The sequence below is a fragment of the Hibiscus syriacus genome, unplaced genomic scaffold (genome assembly GCF_006381635.1).
Source record: "Hibiscus syriacus cultivar Baekdansim isolate YM2019G1 unplaced genomic scaffold, ASM638163v2 tig00110478_pilon, whole genome shotgun sequence".
Taxonomy (NCBI): Eukaryota; Viridiplantae; Streptophyta; class Magnoliopsida; order Malvales; family Malvaceae; genus Hibiscus; species Hibiscus syriacus.
Window position 1 is genome coordinate 386820 of NW_024062755.1, and position 18526 is coordinate 405345.

The 18526-nt window shown below is 34.4% G+C and overlaps 2 protein-coding genes across 4 annotated transcripts; both read left to right on the plus strand.

Annotated features, from left to right (window-relative positions):
• Window positions 1–1950: 1950 nt before the first annotated feature.
• Window positions 1951–6975, plus strand: LOC120128212 (hydroxyacylglutathione hydrolase 1, mitochondrial-like). Of its 2 annotated transcripts, XM_039145944.1 has the most exons (8): window positions 1951–2069; window positions 3112–3291; window positions 3529–3732; window positions 4136–4259; window positions 4532–4632; window positions 4974–5048; window positions 5141–5239; window positions 6736–6975. In XM_039145944.1, exons 1-8 carry the CDS (start codon window positions 2016–2018, stop codon window positions 6880–6882), a joined length of 984 nt encoding a protein of 327 aa, XP_039001875.1. In that variant the 5' UTR covers window positions 1951–2015; the 3' UTR covers window positions 6883–6975. The 2 variants fall into 2 exon arrangements, with proteins under 2 accessions (XP_039001875.1, XP_039001876.1); XM_039145945.1 differs by lacking the exons at window positions 4974–5048; window positions 5141–5239.
• A 1790-nt stretch (window positions 6976–8765) lies between these two features.
• Window positions 8766–12092, plus strand: LOC120128190 (probable transcription factor PosF21). 2 transcript variants are annotated; one of them, XM_039145932.1, is made up of 5 exons: window positions 8768–9504; window positions 10634–10766; window positions 10963–11047; window positions 11451–11678; window positions 11712–12046. In XM_039145932.1, the coding sequence occupies exons 1-5, from the start codon at window positions 8882–8884 to the stop codon at window positions 11819–11821; spliced, it is 1179 nt and encodes a 392-aa protein (XP_039001863.1). In that variant the 5' UTR covers window positions 8768–8881; the 3' UTR covers window positions 11822–12046. The 2 variants fall into 2 exon arrangements, with proteins under 2 accessions (XP_039001862.1, XP_039001863.1); XM_039145931.1 differs by having other exon boundaries at window positions 8766–9504; window positions 11451–12092.
• Window positions 12093–18526: the final 6434 nt, after the last annotated feature.

Consider the following 18526-nt stretch of genomic DNA (forward strand, 5'->3'; position numbering starts at 1 on the left):
ATTATTTATCTAAATAAACCTAAACAAATTATTTGTATTTTTTTGGGTATATGAAGACCTAATTAATGCCTGAAAGTTCACATTTATTCGGTCTTTTGACAATATCCACGACACAATAATGATGAGATTGTGCCAAAAATTTTAGAAAATTTAGGTAGCGGTTCGGTCGTCTAATCCGAGAACGGATTGTTTTCTTCCATGTGAGATGAACCGGTCCAAACCAAACAAAATCCCACATTCATGTGATTCAGATGTACCATTTTCAAACCGACGGTCACGATTTCTTTAAGGTTGTGGAAATATTATGTGTTTATTTAACAGCTTACCTTTATGGCTTTGCCATATTTCAAAGAGTGGTAGGTAAAGCTAACGATGTCTCATAAAAAGGTGACACCAATTATGTCACCAATATGGGTCAACTTTACACTTAAAAAATATTAGGATAAATTCTTTTATATTTTAATTTTTTATGTATAATTTATTGATAACTTATTTTCACATTTATAAAATTTTATAAATTTATCATATTTAATATAAAATTTTATGTTTGTCCCTGTATTTAATGATAGTTGATATATATTTAAATGATTCATCGTTTTGCACGAATCAAACTATTTTAGTGATTAAATAATTATTATTATTTCTCAATATTCTAAATCAAACACAATATATATTAAAAATATAAATATTCAATGTTAAATAATTCAACTAAGTCACCTATTATTATCTGTCAATGATTTTAAGTTAAGATTCTATTTCGTAAAATTTCCCTATAATTCCACGAAGTTTTTAGCTTTAATTAATACTTTATAACTATAATAGTTCATATCAAATTGAAATAAAGGTAAACCACCTGTATAGTCATTGAACTATATGACAGTTTTGTTTTTATATCACTAAATTATGAATTTTTTCAATCAAGACATTACATTATTAAAATGGTCTAATCAAGACACCTATTATTAACTATTAATAAAAAGATTGAAATGATAGTTAATAAATTTATATAATTATATATTTGATTCTCATTACATTCTACTAATTTTATCAATCATGTCAATAAATTATTAAAATAATTTTAATAAAGCCACTGATCGTTAACTATTAACGAAAATGTTGACATGATAGTTAAGAAAAATTGTTAATTATATATTTTATCAATTTTATTAACTACCATATCGATATTTTTTATTGACAATTAATTATTAGCAGCTTGTTTTAAATGATTTTAATAATTAATGACTTGATTAATAAAATTTATAGTACAATGATCAAAATAGAACATATCTCATATATAAACACAATTTAGTGACTATATAAGTAATTTACCCTTAAAATAACATATACAAAACATGTAAGCGCAAACAAACGCGTTCCATTGTATGAACAAGAAAAAATGCTTGTGTTAAATTGATGTCAAATAATTTTAAATTAAGTTTATTATTTATTTGAATTTTTTTATATATAATTACCGATATTTGATAGATTAATTAATTTAAATTAAATACTAATTTTTTGTAATAGTTCTTTTAATTTTATTGATAATATTAAAAGAAATATTTAAATAACTGATTTGATTTTTTTTATTGTCAGATTTTCAAGGCTTGTTATTAATTAATCCGTCTGATGAAAGATTTTACATACACAAAACTTGAAATTAGAGATCTATTTAAATAATATTAATCTACTTATCACATGAATTAATCCCGTCAGTACTTACTTGACATTTCATGCCTATAAATTAATCAATTTAAAAGAATTTTATTTCAATAAAATACTCCCCAAATTCATAAAAGATCTCAATAATATCGGGTATTTCAAAATTTTATCAACAATGCAAAATCCATTCATTTAATTAATTTTTCTTCAACATCTTTCATTCAATATTAAAATTATTATTTTTCTCTAAAAAATGTTTTTCACACACATTATTGGCAAGCTGACTGCTGACAGCCCACAATATTCATTCTCTCTCTCTCTCTTTAAAAGAGAAAATTTTCATTTTTGAGAGAAATATGCAAATGCTCTCTAAAGCTTCATCTTCCATGGCCTCCGTTACTTGTTCCAAGGTTTGTTTCTTTCTTCATCATCAGTTTTATTGATTTTTCTTCCTTCCCCCTCTTCTGTTTAATACTGCTTGAATTTGTTTTGTTTTCTGGAAAAGAAATGAAGAAATAACTGCAAAGATCTGTTTTTTTTTCTTGTACCCAATTTGGGGAAACGAAAACAATCTTATTGTAGCTAATTGAGGAAATGGGTGTTTCCCATTTGATTTTTGTGTCTTATTTTCACTTTGTTTCTGTATATTTCCCCTTTCCTCTGGCTTAGAGTTAGTCTAGTTTAGCTTAATGGGGAATCTGGGTTTTGGGTTTCTCTGATCTATAATTTGCATTTCTATTCCAATCTTAATCACTTTTCCAGTATTGGGTCATATGATTTTCAGTAGTTTTGTCTTATAAGAACATTTGAAGCTTGTTTTGTCACCAATTGTTGGTATGAATTTTGTTTGTGCAAATGGGGTGATTTATAGTATAGAATTTTCGGTTGCTTGCGGATGGCTGTCATCTTTTAAGAGATGTCTTGAGGTGGGAGAGCTTAGCTCCTCACAAGGAAGTTCGATACTTTCCAATCTGGGATCCAAGTACCTTCACCATGACCGTAGTTGCCGGTTGTCTTTGCAGTAGACTATCTAGCCTGAGACGAATGTTACAATATCGGTTTCACCATCCATGCTGCGCAATTGCAATTAAGAGCAGTGGTAGGAAGCTCTTATGCTGATTAATATGGATCTTTGGAGAATCATACCTCAAAAGCTAACCATTAGGGTGATAATCTTCAGCCCCATATATAAGGAAATCCTCTAGTTCCCAATGTGGGATTCGAGCCATGTACCTACAATTAGGCACATAATAGCTTTGTATCTCTCCATGCATTTACTTGTATTTGTATGTATGTAGATTGTCATAGGCGAATTGGCCGCTTACAGTCATGATTGTAGTTCAAAATCCTTTCTTTTGGGTGATTTTGTATTTGATTGTTATTTCAGGAACTCTATTTTGAATATATGTTGGTTTATGGTTATATTTGAAATCCTATTTTCGAATTTTATAGGTAAGGAGTGGACTTTGTGTGTGGCCAGGGTTGAGGCAGCTTTGCATAAGAAAAGGTCTCGAGTATGGTTTGTGGTTATTATCAACCCCCTTCAAAACCTTGCGCGGAGCAAGTCGCTCTCTTAGGGTTGCTGAGTTTTGCAGTGTTTCCAACATGTCTTCGTCATTACAAGTTGAATTGGTGAGCATGCCTCTTTTTAATATTCGTATTCTAAATTTTGTTTTAATGATTCTTTACTTGTTTCTTACTCTTGATGGTTTATTTGGCCTTCTTTTTGTCAATTCAATTTCCGTTTGATATCATTTTAACCTTGTAATAATGTTTTTGAGGTTGTTGTTGTTGAAGGTTATAGTAACTGAATTTCATGTACGATGCCAACATATTATATATGAAAATATCACTAACCTTTTTTTTCAGGTGCCATGTCTTCAAGACAATTATGCTTATCTTTTACATGATGTTGACACTGGCACTGTTGGTGTCGTTGATCCATCAGAAGCTGTGCCAATTATTGATGCTTTAAGTCGGAAAAACTGGGATTTGACTTATATATTGAACACCCATCATCATCAAGATCACACTGGTGGGAATGCAGAGCTGAAAGCAAGATATGGAGCAAAGGTATATAAATTGTTATTTCTTGGTTCAGTTAACATTTTCAGCTCGTATCGGGCATTAAATCATACCCTCGAGTGGAGTAGATATCTGCCAGCCGTGAAATCAAGGTATGGAACAATGTATGGGCTTGGCTTAGGCAATGAAAAATGGACCGTAACCCTGCCCGGCCCATGGACAACATTATTTGCAATGCAAGTGGAGCTATCGAACGCTTGCGCTTTTCGTTGCCCTTTGTTAAATAAAGCTTCTTATTTTTTAAGGAATAAAAACTGTTTTTCTACAAATAGTTTTTAGACAATGACATATATGAGGTTTTCACCTGTTCCATAAAGCATTTGAATCACGGACTTTTTTAAGACAATGAGCGGTATAATCATAACAATAACAACAGTTGTCGTTCGTGTAGGTTATTGGTTCGGCAATAGACAAGGACAGAATTCCTGGAATTGATATTGTTCTAAATGATGGGGACAAATGGATGTTTGCAGGTCATGAGGTGCAGGTCATCGAAACTCCTGGTCATACCCGAGGTTAGATTCATTACTCAATTTTTTTTTTCTTTCAAAATTTGATGAAATAATGTTTGAATGTGTAGCAGTCATATTGTTTCCCGCATTTTATGGTAGCCTGTAACTTCTCATTCCTCTTTGTTTCACTTTTAGCTATGGGGATTTGGGTTTGAGTGTTGGATACGAGTATGTGTCCAAGACTATGCAATGTTTGGTTACTTTAAGTAAAACGACGAGTCGGATGAACATAGGTTATTATTATCAATACTGAAAAATTGAAATGTGTCTTGCAGGCCATATCAGCTTCTATTTTCCGAGTTCTGCAGCAATATTTACTGGAGATACTTTGTTCAGCTTATCATGTGGCAAGCTTTTCGAAGGAAATCCGGAGCAGGTAACTGACATCTATAATTTACGATATATTAGTTGACAGTGGATATAACCTAAGAGTTATTTGGAGTTAGGTATCAGTGTCTGATATTGGCATGTTAAATACTTTTCCAAGTATTCCATGTATTAGTAAGGTCATATTTCCATTCGTGTGTCTAGATATGTGCTGGACACAAGTGTCGGACATAGGTACTTAAAACAAAATGAAGAGTCGTAACATGGGAATTAAATGCGAAACAATTCTAAATTTTTGATAGTATGCATCATGAATTGATCTTTCATAATCCAACAAATCATCTTTGCTGTTCTTGAGCCGTATCTTAATGGCTGAATTCTACTCTGCAGATGCTTTCTTCCCTTCAGAGGATCACGTCTCTGCCTGATGATACAAATATATATTGCGGTCACGAATATACTTTGGTTAGTCAATTTATCGTTTTAGCTAAACTCATGAAATTTTCCTGGTTCGGAATTCCAAAAGGAACTAATCATATATGTACCTGTTTTGGCAGAGTAGTTCAAAATTTGCATTATCCATTGAGCCCAAGAACAATGCGCTTAAGTCGTATGCAGCACATGTAGCTCACCTTCGCAACAAGGGGTTGCCTACGGTAATTTCTGCATTCCGTATTTTTCTCTGACCTTTCGAGGATTAATGTTAAAAAGTAATGCTGGTGACTAGGCCTGTAAATGAACCGAACGCACACGAACAGAGGTATGTTCATGTTAGTTCATTTAATAAATAGACGAACATAAACGAACAAATTTTTTTTTGTTCATGTTCGTTCATTAAGGAATATAGCTTGTTCATGTTCGTTCATTTAATAAATAAACGAGCATAAACGAACACGAACATAAACGTTGGAGACCCTACCTTCCATTATTCTTTTATGAAAAATAGTCGACAATGCAAATCAACCAAATCTACAGTGATAAATAGCGTAAGAGCTGATTAGCAGTAATGAAATGTTTGAAGATATCAGATATTTTGATCGATCTTTTAAAGATATTAAATGATTCACACGACTTTAATTTAACTCTATAACATTTATCTTAGTGGTCCATGATTACATATGAACAATCATTTTGCACTACGTTATTCTAATAAATTCGCCGGCTAAAAGTTTTGTGACATCAATGTCAGACTTTAATGAGATTTGTTAATAATGATCATTTCCATTGGCAGAGTAGAAAATTTAACAGCATGAAGATTTCGAACGATACAAATTGGACTACAAAGCAATAACATAGATCTGAAATCCCCCCGATGCTACATATTTAACTGATATTATTACTAAACCACCATTCAAAATTTTAACGTACCTAAAGCTTACTCCACAATCAGATTTAATCTCCAAATAAAATTGGGTTAATTATGGAGTTGGTCATCAGAATATTAGATTAATTAATATTTTTAAGATACTTACAAATTGGTCACTAAAATTGATTTAAGAAGATTGGGTTAAACATAAATGAACGAACATAAACGAACATAACCGAACGAACATAACCGAACGTTCACGAACGTAAATGAACGAACGAGACCTATGTTCATGTTCGTTCATTTAATTAAACGAACACAAAATCTTATTCATGTTCGTTCATTTAATAAATAAACACAAATAAACGAACTTCCCGCCGCACGGTTCATGAATGATTCGCTGAACTTTCAGTTCATTTACAGGCCTACTGGTGACTGTTACTTTTATGTGTGCGTGTGTGTTTTATGATTCATCTGAAGGATTAGATCATGAAATTTGTCGAAAAAATGAAAATTGCACCGAGCTACAGGTGTTTGCTTGTTCCTATTCTTTAGAACACATAGAATCTTTTACATACATGTGTTAAGGACTTAGACTGCGATTTCCGTCTAGCATTCAATCTTCTTATATTACTTATTTGATAACATGTGTCTTTCTCCATTTTATGAACCATATATCGGTTCAGCTCTAACCTTGTTACATCTTTTGTTTTAGATATTCACCATCGACATCGTTTTCCTTGATTGAGTTCAACTGTTTTGGCTTGACTTGATCCATACAAGTCGAGCAAGCGAGCACCCTATTTGCCAAATAATGTTGTATTGACTATCAATATGCTGTTTCAGATTCCAACTACATTAAAAACAGAGAAGGCGTGTAATCCGTTCCTTCGGACATCGAGTGTGGAAATCAGGCAGGCACTAAATATTCCGGAGGACACAAATGAGGCTGAAGCCTTGGGCGTCATCCGCCGAGCAAAGGATAATTTCTAGGGTTTGTTGAGACTCCATTGCTGTATGTGTATAGATGTTAGCTCTTCCAAATGTGAAATAATAAAAAAAAACCACAATATTTACCAATGCCAATGTGCTTTGCATATTTTTTTTCAAAGTTTGGGATTTGAATTTTTAATTCTGAAAGTTAGATGACTAAATTTCTAAAAATAAAAGTAGAGGGATTAAATTCTATATGTACAAACATTTAGTCATCTGAAGGATTGATGAGGAGGATCATGCCATATTCCATCACATCATTTCTTTTAAAAAACAATGTCTCGCATCGAGAAAAAGCTCAGTCGTCATGGAAGTCGTGGTAATTACTGGTTTGAGCTCTCGCTGTAATCGGCTGTGTCGTGTTTGAGACTAGATCGATTGCTCATTCGGAAGAGATGGCGATAGCAAGGACGATGACGAACTCGAAGAAAGGAGCAGCAGGACCAGTTCTAGACTCTCCAAAGAGGTCCCGGCCACATGTTTTCTATCCATGCTGGAAACAAACATAGTGGGATTTTATTCATATATACGATACGAGTTTAAGTAGCACGGCGTTTACTGCCATGCTTAATAGTACTAACATGTTTGTTTATTCAATTCGTATTTCAGTCTTGCTCGAAGGGTGTGACATTAACGGAATAACCTCCGACTCATGTGAACTGAGTCGGAGGTGCTGGATTATTCATATTAATAAGATACCGTATTTGCAAGAGGCCGTGATTGTAAAAGTAACATTAATAAAATGGCCTTCTACTCATACAACTGAGTCAGATTAGCTCAATTTACTACTGATTCTCTTCAAAGAGAGGTGAGTAACGAATATATTTATCACGTGACTCTTTACTTAAATTAAAAGAAATGAACTAAAAATTACCGGTTTAATTACTTTCTTTTCAATTGTTTAAATCAACATAAACTACCTTACCTATTATACATCGATGAATTTATTTATAATATTAAAATTAAATTCAAGATCAAATAAAATTTCATTTTTATTATTTAAATTAAATTCGAAATAAAAATTAAACTACGAGAATTTTATCGATTAAACCCATTCAATCAATGAAAAAGAATTTTGACTTTTACTTTAGATTTCAAATAATTACCAACCCGATTTAAATTGTGTTTTTTATTAATAAAAATATATTAAAAATGAAATATCCTCCTATATTTTGGTAATTAATTAAGTATTTAACTTTAAATTTTAACTCAAGAGATTGAGTTGTTTGAATTTGAATAAATAAACTCGATCGATTAAAATTTATTATTTTTAAAATTTAATTCTTAAACAAGGAGGCTAACCTTAATATTTTATTCCAGATAAAATTAACAAACCCTTCATTAATAATTTTATATTTGATTTTTAACTCGATAATTAAAACTATTTGAATTTAAATAGATAATCGATCGAATAAAATTTAAATGTTTTGTCTGAATTTAAATCCACAGATGATATTGACACTTATATTTTGTTCAAATTAGAATAATAATGATCGAATTAAATCTAATTTTTGTCCGATTTGTCCGAATCAAACTCGACTAATACATAAAATAAAATATTTATATAATAATGTCTTTCAGATCTCAAATTGTCTCTGTGCTTACCCTTTTCCCACCATGTGATATCCTTCATTCGATTCCTTTCACTTTTATCTACACCACACCCTGTAATCAATTCCCTCTATTTTCCTTCCATTTATGAAATGATTTGATTTCCTTCCATTTACTCTCCTATTTAATCTCAAGATCTGGTCTTAGATTTTCAAACTCATCATTTTCTCGGGAAAATCTTCTTTTACTACTGCTGTTGTCCTTCAGTCTTCTTCCCCAAGTTTTCACTTTGTTTTTTTGCTTAATTTCTTTTGTAATTTATCGTTTCCGTTTGTTTTTTTATACCCCTTTCTGTAGTTTACTGATCTTTGCTGTTCTTAGGGTTTTATTTTCTGCTTGGGTTTTGATTCAAAATTTAGGCTTTTTTCTTGTTTTTTTTTTTGCTGGGATGGAGAAGGATAAATCTCCTGGCTTACCTCCGCCTTCCGGTAGGTATTCCGGGTTTTCATCTGGCGGAAATGCTTTGAACTCATTCGGTCAAAGTTCGGATTCGAATCGTTTCAGCCATGATATTAGCAAAATGTCTGATAATCCGCCGAAGAACTTAGGTCATCGCCGTGCCCATTCCGAAATCCTTACTCTTCCCGATGATATTAGCTTCGACAGTGATCTCGGAGTTGTTGGAGCTGCTGACGGGCCGTCTTATTCCGACGATACGGAGGAGGATTTGTTCTCTATGTATCTTGATATGGATAAGTTCAATTCTTCTTCTGCGACCTCGACATTTCAGGTCGGTGAGTCTTCGGCCACCACCGGTGCTCCGGCTACTGCTGCGGCAGCTGCCGGAGTGGGAACGGGGATGAATGGTGAAAACGCGAGTATTACTGTTGGGTCTTCTGAGAAACCTAGAGTTAGGCACCAGCATAGCCAGTCTATGGATGGGTCAACCAATATTAAGCCGGAAATGCTTATGTCCGGTTCCGAAGAAGCTTCGCCTGCTGATTCCAAGAAAGCTATGTCAGCTGCCAAGCTTGCTGAGCTTGCCCTTATTGATCCCAAGCGTGCTAAGAGGTATCGTTTCCTTTATTTCTTTTTCATTCAGATTCTTATATATGCTTAAATTGATTGAATTGTAATTTATTGGCAGCGTCTTTAATTACGAATTTAGTTAAAAGAATAATGTTTAGAAGGAAGGTAGGGATTTTACTTCTTTTTACCATGATAATTATTTTGATGGCTACACATTCCGAATTACGAGCTTGCTGATTATATTTTAGAATGAATTGTGATCTAACTCATGGCTGAAGATAGAAATATAGAGATGTGCTATGGGTTAATGAAAGAAGCGCTCGGTTTGTTCCGCGTGATGTTAATTTTTCTCTTTGCTTAAATCCCGGCATTAAAATACTACCCCAACGAATATCAAGTGATGCTAATTTGTTTCTTAGTTTAAATCCCATCATTAAGAATTTTGCAACGTGTTCGGTTATGATATTAATTTGTTCTTAACTTAAACCCCAGCATTAAGCCTTGTGCAACTTGCTCCACATGGCGGTGTTAATGCTTAAATACCAGCGTTAAACCTACGCAACGTTCTCCTCGTGATGTTGCAAATGCTTAAATCCCAGCGTTAAACCTATGCAATGTTCTCCTCGTGATGTTGCTAATGCAATGTTCTCCTCGTGATGTTGCTAATGCAACGTTCTCCTCGTGATGTTGCAAATGCTTAAATCCCAGCATTAAACCTACGCAACGTTATGCTTAAATCCTAGTTTTAAACCTATGCAACGTTCTCGTGATGTTGCTATTTTTTCTTAGCTCAAATACCAGCATTAAGCCTTCAGAACGTGCTCCTCATTTTTTTCTTATCTTAAATCTCAACATCAAACCTTCTGCAATATGCTCCGTGTGAAGATGTTATTTTTTCTTCGCTTACATCCTAGCATTAGGCCTTTTGCTGTCAGGTTAAGACCAGTTCCATGAAGATGTGTTTACAGAGAGACTGTGTAACTAGGTTTTAGTTTGAAGCTAGCTTGAAACTAGGGCAATTGCTGGTTTTCTATCCGCCTGTCCCCTTTTCTTCCCCTCGAAAAAAAATCTTCTTTGAATTTTGTCTTTTACTGAACAGGGATGAATATTGTTACCCTGATATGTGTTTTCCGATTTTGATGCCACCTTTTCTTGTCTTTCTTTGTAACAGGATCTGGGCAAATAGGCAGTCTGCTGCTAGATCAAAGGAAAGAAAGATGCGATATATAGCTGAGCTTGAACGGAAAGTACAGACGTTGCAAACAGAAGCAACATCACTCTCTGCCCAGCTGGCTCTATTACAGGTTGTTTCATCAGCTCAGCACCCTCTCCTTGTGTGCTTTCTAAATGTTGTGAAATGCACACACACACACACACACACACACACACAAATATAGCAGGAATTCATGTCCTTTTGTTTTTATTTTTATGTTTTTGTGTTCTTTTAATTTACTTAGATCTAATGATTCATCTGGCTCTTTTCTGGTAATTTACGGGCAGAGAGACACCAATGGTCTGACTTCTGAAAATAGTGAGTTGAAACTGCGGTTGCAAACAATGGAGCAACAGGTTCATTTGCAAGATGGTGAGCACCTCATGCAAACTTTTTGCTAAATACCAATACCTTTCCTCTTTTGCTTTTCTTTCCGTATTATTTTGCCTGTCATCTTCCTCATCCCAGTGGAAATATGTATCATGGGGCTATATGCTATTGATTTGAAAGGTTTCTACATGTGAGAATATGGTGATACAATTAACAAGGCTCTTGAATATAGATTCCTCAATATGTGCTTAAATTGTTATTTTGTTGGTAGAACAAAGAGTTGGAAAAAACTTGGTTCAGAACAAAAATGTATTTATTATTCCAAAGTGTTATTGAGTGGCTCTCGATGTGGTTCAACTTTTTGCTTTGCATATCGGTTAAGTTTTAGCTACTTCCACTTTTTACCTAAATTAATGGATTTTTCTTTCTTTTTGTTGTTTGATAGCATTAAACGATGCACTAAAAGAGGAAATCCAGCATCTGAAAGTACTGACTGGCCAATCTATGCCGAACGGTGGACAGATGATGAACTATGCATCTTTCGGAGCTAATCAACAGTACTACTCAAATAATCAGGCGATGCATACCCTTCTAACTGCACAGCAGTTCCAGCAACTTCAGATTCAATCCCAGAAACCTCCGCATCCGTTCCAGTCGCATCAACTGCATCAACATGAGCCGCATCAATTGCACCACCACCAACAACAGGATCAGCCACAACATCAAACGGGAGACATTGGAGTTAGAGGTTCCATGGCATCCCCGAACCACAACATTGCTTCATCAGATGTCAGCTCGACAGCATCTAAAGATTGATGAGTTATATATGCCCATAGGACCAGGTATTTTGGGCGTTATTTGTTGTTAGATGTAGGACATATATTTCCTTTCCATTTGTTCACATCTCTTTATCTCTTTAGGCTTTCCTATTATAACATCTATTTCTAGGTGGTTATATTTAATTCTAGCTGGAGATGGACCTAAGATTTATAATATAATGTCATCCGGTATAGTTTATCGCTTATGAAATTGTCCGATTTAGATCCGTTTTGTCACTTTTATCACTATGTTGAATGGCTGAGCTGTTAGGCCATTAATAAAATAAAAAAGAGCTGTTAGGCCAAAAATATGTATTAGCTTGTCATGTGCTATGTTATTCAGATTCGAGCTTGTGTCTGGTACGAGTACTTGTCATTTTTTATCAGAGAGACAGTAATCAGTATCTCCAAACTAATGTTTGAACATATATTGAACACTTAGTTTAAAAAAGCCCGCTTAAGCGCGATTAAAGCGCTAAGCGACGCGAGCGAGGCCCCTGGCGCTTCAGCATAGCAAAAGCACTACGAATTCATTAAGCGGTAGTAATCGGCGCTTTTGCAGTGCTTTTAGCAAAGCGCTAATCGGCGCTTAATTGCGAGTTTAGAAGATACGATTATGGGCTTTAGCAGATACGATTTTTGGGCTTATTTAGGGTTTAGCGGGCTATTAAATTATCAGTTTTGGTTTTTTTTTTTCTTGTAGCTTCACACTAAGAAACGAATTGGCACAATCTAGATTGAATGACATGGTGTTTGTGAAATTCAATCATGCCTTGGAGCGCCGAGCTAAAAGTAAGGAGACCGATCCCATTCTTTTGCAAGATATTGATGAGAGCAATGAGTGGTTGATGGGAAGAATGGAAGAAGATGAAGATGATGATGAGGCGGTGTTTGTTGGTGAGGATTTGACATAGAGTGATGTTGCTAACGCTTCCGGTGCATATGAGCCTAGTTATCTAACTAGAGCATCAAAAGTAGTGAATGATGGAGCGGGACCATCGAGAAATGATAAAGGAAAATCTCCTTCTCATAATCCTATCTCTAGTAGACCATCACGTAGATGCTTAGTTGATGAAGATGAGATGGAAGAAGATATTGGAGTGTCTAGTGATGAAGGAGATGGTGTTGTCCGAGTTGATGACGATGACGATTTAGAGGATTTTTAGTTATAAGGAATTGAGGGTTTAGAAAAATACTTTTGTTCATCTCACTTTAGACTACTTTTAGTGTAGACCATCTTTTGAGATTAGTATGCTCGTATAGTCGTATGGTTAATCGTATATAAGTATTTAAGTGTTTATAACTTATAAGTTATAAGTAAATTGAGAATTATATTTTGGTGTTTAAGTACTTATAAGTTTTGAATATATGTATTGACACTTTGATATTTAAGTATTAATAAGATAATTTATAAATATTTTGTATTTTTTTTGTGAATTTCGGCCTTTCTGCCGCTTCTTGTGCATAAAGCGAGCGCTTTCGCTTAGCGCTTAGCGCTTCGGCGTCTAGGACCCTAGGCGCTTTAGGGCGCTTTACGCTTTTTAAAACCAAGATTGAACATGAGTACAAACGAGCAACATAGATCATGAGACTTCTATTCTCTTGCATTGCATTTTAATAGAAATATCTACAAAACAATCTGTGTTATCCGGATTTGGGTTTGGAAAACGAGCTACTCGTATTTAACATGGATCCTTAGAAGTTGAATCAAGCCCTTTCAAGATGATTTCCTGGTCTACTGTATTTGCTTCATCAATGAACTTACTAAGAATACTCCAAGGGTTACAGTATTGAATTCTTGATTCTTGTAGCTGTAAATGGTGACTATTGGTCTCTTCAATTGGCTTGGAATTTTGTTGGTTTAGTTCATCAGAATCGGCGCATTCTCTGTTTACCGGAACTGTCATCGTCGTCTCTTTGTCATTCAACTTCAGGTTATGGGTTTCAGTCTTCTTTGTATTTGGTTTAGGATCTGAACCTGTGACTTCTTTGTTTGTTAACTTGAAAATAACGCTATCGATTGATTCTTCTTGATTCGGATGATACTCTGGAATGGACTCCGTATCTTGATCATGCAGGCCGGCATCTTTGTTTTGTATATTGCAATTGTCATCATTTGAATCATTGCGACTCAGATTTGGAATCTCTAAATCGTATGGCTTCAAGCATAGGCTTAGATCCAAACCTGCAGCATCTCTGTTATTGACCTCGCAGATGGAGTCGTCATCTTTGTTTTGTATATCGCAAATTTCAACGTTCAAATCGTTGCGACTCGGATTTGGAATCTCTAAATCGTATGGCGTCAAGTGCAGGCTTAGATCCAAACCTGCAGCATCTCTGTTTTTGACCTCGAAGGTGGGCTCTTTGTCTGGAATCGACCCCGTCTCTTCACTGCCATCCAGTTTCCGATGTATGTCACAAAGAACCCGATAGTTGGGATCCTCTTTCTTTAAAGAGTACTCGTGCATAACCCAATGGCCATTATCTTGGTTCGCCGACTGCTCATTCTTGGTCTTGAAAGTCAAAAGCTTACGAATCCCCAATACCTGACCCTGTTTGTCCAAAAATTCTTCCTTCAAGCCTCCAGCAAGCCAAAACCGGAACCTGCAATCCGATCGAATCTTGATTTATTCTTCTTCCTCAACTTGGTGACAACCCAAAACGACTGTCTCGAATGCTTATAAAAAATATTCCAAGGCTCTTTGTTTTCACCATAGAGCTCGAGTTCAATAAGAGGAGAAGGCAAAGGATCTCCTTTAACAACTGTTGGTAAAAGAAACAAGAAAATGTCTTCTTTGGTAGGATGGAATTGATACCCTAAGGGTACTGAAGATTTTGTCGACATGGCGGATAAATTTGCAATTGTTAATTCTTTTTTTAGAACTAAAATTGTAGACTCCAAGCAATAAAGAAGATGGAATTCTAACAGAATCGAATGCAACTTAAATAACAAATTGAATTTCAAGATTCATTATGTAATATTTAATTGGATAGTATTTATTTAAGTTCGAACTTATTTTGAAATAAAATCAATCATTCGAACAAGGCTTGGTCAGGTGTGTTTACAAAATTGTATACCCGAGTTAAAGTTTGAACCGATGCTCTTCTCATATAAAATATATTAAAAGACAATTAAAAATAATTAGTGTTTACAGTAGTTTTAATAAATAATTACTAGTAAGTAATATAATCTTTATTATATTAAAATATGATTATATATATATATATATATATAAATTTGTTTTCTGATGAATGGTCAATTAAAATATTTAATTTTATAATTGAAAATATAGTATTTTAACAACAGTATTTTAACTTGCAAATAGCATTATGCATATCGAATTTAGGCTTTTATCGAATCAAATTAAAATAACTTACTCGTATCCCTCTCGTTCGAGTAACATAATTAGAACTAAACAGGATCTAATAAAAAAGAATAAAATTTAGAGAAATACAGTTTTCTTATTAATCAAGCTATTCAACAATTATAAATGGTTCGTATCTTGCCTTGCTCTTCTCGATCAGTTGCCAACGAAGGTTCATATGCTCCATTGGAGGAGTCACATTGACCCTGCTTGTGTTCTTTGTGATTGTGGTGATGAAAATAGGGATCATCTTTTTGCTGAATGTAGTTTTTCTAGATAGGTTTGGATTGTTGTTTTACGAGCACGTCATGTTGATCGGTCTGTGTATTGCTGGGCGGATATGGTGCATTGGGTTCAAGCTCATGGTAAGGTAAGTCCTTGAAGGAGACCATCGTTCAATTAGTTTGGTGTTGTTATCTTTATTACATTTGGCAGGGACAGGAGAGGAATGGTAGATTACATGGAAGTGGTCCTCAGCAGGTTGAGTGTATTGTTCTGCAGATAAAACATACTATTGGGTTGAGGTTGAGGTTGCTATTCCTTCTTCTACGCTTGCTGCAGAGTGGGACTCGGTATAGGTATATTCTTTTTCGTTGGCTTATGGTTTTATAGGTGCTGCGTTTTTACTTTTTCTTGTTTGTAAATGGTTTGTATAGCAAGTTCTTTTGGATGAATAAAACAACATTTATCCAAAAAAAACAATTATATAAATGACATATGAGTTTGAATTTTCAACACCACAAATTTGTTCGATCACAACCGAGGACTAGTGACCAAAAATGTTCCCGTTCTTCCAACTCCGGTCCCATCAAACGCTGGGAAGCGAATCAGGAAGCATTGTTATAGGCTTACTCGACGATCCGAACCTATATTGTGCATATAACGACAATATCTTTGGACACGAACTTGACGACTTCATGTTGGAAAATTTTGATAATTTTAGAGCTTTAAATTAGAAATTAATTTAAACTTTGTTGATAAAAATGTGAAACTAATTGTTGGTTCGTACATATATAGACGTGCACGATGTGAGTAACGTAAATGTCCGAACCTGTTAAACTCTTTGTGGGCTTGTGGATATTTTAACACAAATATAAAATAATTTTACTAAAATAGAATATAAAGTTTTAAAATTTGTTTTGGAATTTAAATGATAAATATTAAAAAAATTCTCTAATCAAAAGAACAATTTTAGAAATTACTTGATTCTCGTTAGTGTTTTATTATGTTAAAAAATTATAATTGTTTATAATGTAAAATCCATATAAATACAGTGTTAGTCGTACTAAGTTAAACATAATTCAAACAACTCATAACACAAAGATGTGGTACGTTCCAAACACAAGCAAACGGGATAATACGACCAAAACTTCCTCGGAGCTCCGAGCAAGCCAAACACCGGAACCCGCCATCCGATCCATTCTTGATTTCTTCTTCCTCAAGCTGGTGAAAACCCAAAACGACTGTCTCGAATGCTTACCGAAAATATTCCAAGGCTCCTTGTTTTCGCCATAGATCTCGAGGTTGATAAAAGGCGAAGGCAAAGGATCTCCATTGATGACTACCGGAATCAGATACGACAAGAAGACTTGTTTTTTGGTAGGACGGAATTGATATCCTTGGGGCACTGGAGAATTAAAATTGCATACTCCCAGAAATTAGTATTAGTGAAGAAGAAGATGAAATTCTAATCAAATTGAGTTCAAGTTAAATAAGTAAATAAAATTCGTTGTTTAATATTTAATCGAATATTATTATTTATTTAAGAGTTAATTGCATCATGCGCCCTCTAACTATGATACTCTTTCTAAATTAGTCTCTAAACTTCTAAATATTCCAATTACATCCTTAAATTATGATTTTTATTTTAAATTTGTCCTTAAACTTTTTAACATTTTAGTTTTATCCCAAACTATATCTTTCATTCTAAATTGGTCCTCAAACTTTTTCATCATTTCAATTTCATCCCAAATTTTATGTATATACTAATCAAGTTCCATGTTAATAAAATCTTTAAGTCAACTTATATTATTATATGTTTGAAAAAAATGAACTTAAACTATGGTTGAATAATTACATATTTGGATGAATTTAAAGATGAAATTAGAAGATTTAGAAGTTTAAGGATTAATTTAGAATTAAGATCATTGTTGGATGATGAAATTAGAATGTTCAAAAGTTTAAAGATTAATTTAAAATGAGTATAATAGTTTGACGATGAAATTAAAATATTTAAAAGTCTAGAGACCAATTTAAAACGGAGATCATAGCTTGAGAACATACAATGCAATCAACTTACTCATATCTAAGATTCACTCTCTACTTCGAACATAAAACTAGTAAAATTTAGAGAAATACAATTTTCTTATTCAAGTTATTCAATAATTATATAAATGTCATATGAATTTGAAATTTCAACATAACAAACTTTTCCGATCAAAACCGAGGTCTAGTGACCAAGAATGTCCCTGTTCTTCCAACTCCGGTACCGTCATACCCCGGAAAGCGAATCACAAAGCATTATTAAAGGATTACATAATGATTCGAATGATGACATTTGCGATATACAAAATAAAGATGCTAGTCTGAATGATGAAGAGACAGAGTCCATTCCGGAGTTTCCTCCGAATCAAGAAGATTCGATCGATAGTGTTATCTGCAACTTAAGAAACAAATAAGTCGCGGGTTCGGATCCTAAACCAAATACAAAGAAGACTGGAACCCAAAACCCAAAGTTGAGTGATGAAGAGAAGACAACAAATTTGGTTTGGTTCCTCGGAATCGGCACAAACATTCTCTATTACCGGACATTCCTCGCAACCGAAATTGTAGTCGTCTTTTCATCATTCAACTTCATGTTTTGGGTTTCAGTCTTCTTTGTATTCGGTTTAGGATCTAAACCCGTGACTTCTTTGTTTCTTAACTTGCAAATAACGGTATCGATCGAATCTTCTTGATTCAGAGTAAACTCCGAAATGGACTTCGTCTCTTCGTCATTTCGGACGGGCATCATTGTTTTGTATATCGCAAATGTCATCATTCGAATCGTTGCGACTCGGATTTGGAATCTCTAAATCGTATGGCTTCAAGCGTAGGCTTCGATCCAAACCTACAGCATCTCTGTTCTTGGCCTTGAAGGTGGACTCATCGTCCGGAATCGACCTCATCTCTTCCCCGCCATCCAATTTCCAATGTATGCCACAAAGAACTCTAAACCCAATGGCCGTTATCTTGGTTCACCGACTGCTCGTTCTTGGTCTTGAAAGTGAAAAGCTTATGAATCCCCAATATCCGACCCTGTTCATCCAAACCTTCTTCCTTCAAGGCCCGAGCAAGCC